This window comes from Mus caroli, chromosome 17 (genome assembly GCF_900094665.2).
Source record: "Mus caroli chromosome 17, CAROLI_EIJ_v1.1, whole genome shotgun sequence".
In the NCBI taxonomy this organism is placed as follows: Eukaryota; Metazoa; Chordata; class Mammalia; order Rodentia; family Muridae; genus Mus; species Mus caroli.
In genome coordinates, this window is record NC_034586.1 from 32,674,952 (window position 1) to 32,677,209 (window position 2,258).

General features: G+C 51.4%; 1 protein-coding gene across 8 annotated transcripts in view; it reads right to left on the minus strand.

Annotated features, from left to right (window-relative positions):
* The window catches only part of Atat1 (alpha tubulin acetyltransferase 1), a 12,459-nt gene that overhangs the window by 1,672 nt on the left and 8,529 nt on the right, over positions 1 to 2,258 (minus strand). For 5 of the 8 annotated variants that reach the window (XM_021150084.1, XM_021150085.2, XM_021150083.1 and 2 more), the window contains one exon: positions 1,841 to 2,084. In XM_021150084.1, coding sequence (XP_021005743.1) covers positions 1,841 to 2,084 — 244 coding nt within the window. Of the gene's footprint in view, positions 1 to 313; positions 1,345 to 1,458; positions 1,461 to 1,840; positions 2,085 to 2,258 lie in introns of those variants that run through there. The other 3 variants (XM_021150089.1, XM_021150088.1, XM_029470850.1) reach the window with 2 other exon arrangements.

Genomic DNA, 2,258 nt, shown 5'->3' on the forward strand with positions numbered 1-2,258 from the left:
TGCTGGGATTAAAGGTGTGCGCCACCACCACCACCACCAGGCTCCCTGTGAGGATTCTTGATCTTAGGCAGGACTTGTCTTCAGAGAGCACTTGTGGGGTTTGTAGTGCAGACATGATGAGGTCAAAGAGTAGGAGAGGGATCCAGAAACAGTCCTGAGGTTAGTGAGCCCAAGCTCCTAGCAAATCCACACCTTACCAAGGCTGGCCAGGGAAGGAGGCATATGTTACTGGGGGTAGGGGACCTATGGCTTCCAAGTTAGTAGAGGAAGAGCGTGAAGCACAAACGAAGCTGAAACCTTAAGATGTTTTTCACTGAAAATGTCAATTTAGAAAACACAGAAGAACCCACACTTTATTGAGACAACACTGAGAGGGAAAAGGAATCTGGAAGGAGGGAGGGAGGTCCTGCTCCCAAGGACTTTAGGGGACACATTGAGGCACCTGATCTAATGGGGGATAGGGGGCCAGGAGAAGGGTCCTTCTACACCCTGGGCATGGAAGCAGGGAAGGAAGCTCTTGCTATGAAGGAAAAAGAAGTCAGGGCAGCACAAGGGTGATCCCCATCTCATCTCAAGACAATCTCACAAGTGTATTTACTAGGGAGGACAGGGGGGATTCCAGGATCTAATGGACCAGGCTTATCAGAGACACAGCTAAGTGGTCCTAGAGTGTTTGCTGGGTTCTACTGCCAAGAGACAGACTCAGCTTATCTGAAGAAAGTGGTGGAGTCTGTGTGTCTCTGCAGAGACCCCCAGAGCAACATTAGTCTGACATATCTACATAACACTTGGAAAGTAAGAGTTTGGCAATATTTGGAGGACCCGGTTGGGAAGCCACACCCTGGTCCTACCAGCATGAACTGCTCTGAAGCAGAGCTTGCTCAGGGGATGGAGTTATCAGACTAAAAGGGCAGGTTTGGCAGGAGGATGCAGGATTAGAGCTACTAGTGGGCACTGTGGAGGGAATTAACCCATTGGCAGGACACTCCTTAAAGGTTTCCCTGGCAGAGGAGGCCCTTGGACCTCTGGTGGTCTGGAGTCTGACCGTAAGCAGTGTGTGCTTCTCTAGGGAGTCAGTAGGAGCCATTTAGCCCAAGAGATCTGGGAACAGAACAGCCTGTCTGTGGGAGAGTATTCATAGCACAGGTTGGGAGTACAGGGGTGTCTTCTGTGGTAAGAAAAGCTACAAAGTATTAGGCTAGTTAGAACCCTGGCAACCCAGTTGTTCAAGAAAGAGGAAGAAAAAATCTTGATGGAAGAGTGGGTTGCAAGTTGCAGGAGGGAGTGTATCTGCCCTCCCAGGTTTCCTGTCAGTATCGACTCTCATCAGATCGGGGAAGGGAGCTGTAGAGGAATGTTATGGACAGGAGAAGGAGAGAGGGAAGGTAGGGGAGAGAGAAAAACAGACAAGTCAGAGGTGAAGAGGAAGCTAAGAGGAGAAATAAAGGAGATACCCACTCCTTGCCTGCCTGGAAGGGCTCTTGGCATACATACCGTGGCCCTGGAACCCACTGGCTCCCAATCTTGAGACACATGCCTATCCCCAGCAATGTTAACCAAGATTCCTAGAGTCTTGAAAGATTCAAAGCCCCCACCAATGGATCTCTAAGTCTTCCTACTCTTCCAATGACCCTCCAAATATAACTCTGGTCCATGGCTCCATATAAAGCCCCCACCCCCACCCCACCCCCAGCTCCTTCAATCTTCCCAGACCAGGGCTGCAGAAATTTATGTTTTGGTAAAGATTTAATTATTTCATGTTTGTTGGGGATTCACCTTATTCTTTACCACTGCTAACTTCATCACATCCAGAGGCTCCCAAACTTGCAGGCCTTATTACCTGGTGCGTCTTCGTTGGGCTGGGCTACCTCCAGGGTCAGTGGCCAGCAGAAGACGTGCAGTAGGGTGTGGGGGGCAGAGACGCAGGGAGCGAAGCAGCTCCTGCTCTGGAACAAAGGGCCGAAGGGGACCACGATCCGGCGAGTTGCCCAGGCTGCTAGAACGTGGAGGTGGGTGGGCTGGAGGTGTGGCACGCCGAGGGGCCCTGTTCAGGGGCCAAGGAGGCTCCACAGCTACCTTCAGGACTGGGAAGAGGAGGAACAAAGAGAGTAAGAGAGAGAAGAAAGGGAAAAGAGTCACAGTAATAAAGATTAGGCAGGCCGGACGGTGGTGGCGCATGCCTTTAATCCCAGCACTTGGGAGGCAGAGGCAGGCGGATTTCTGAGTTCGAGGCCAGCCTGGTCTACAGAGTGAGTTCC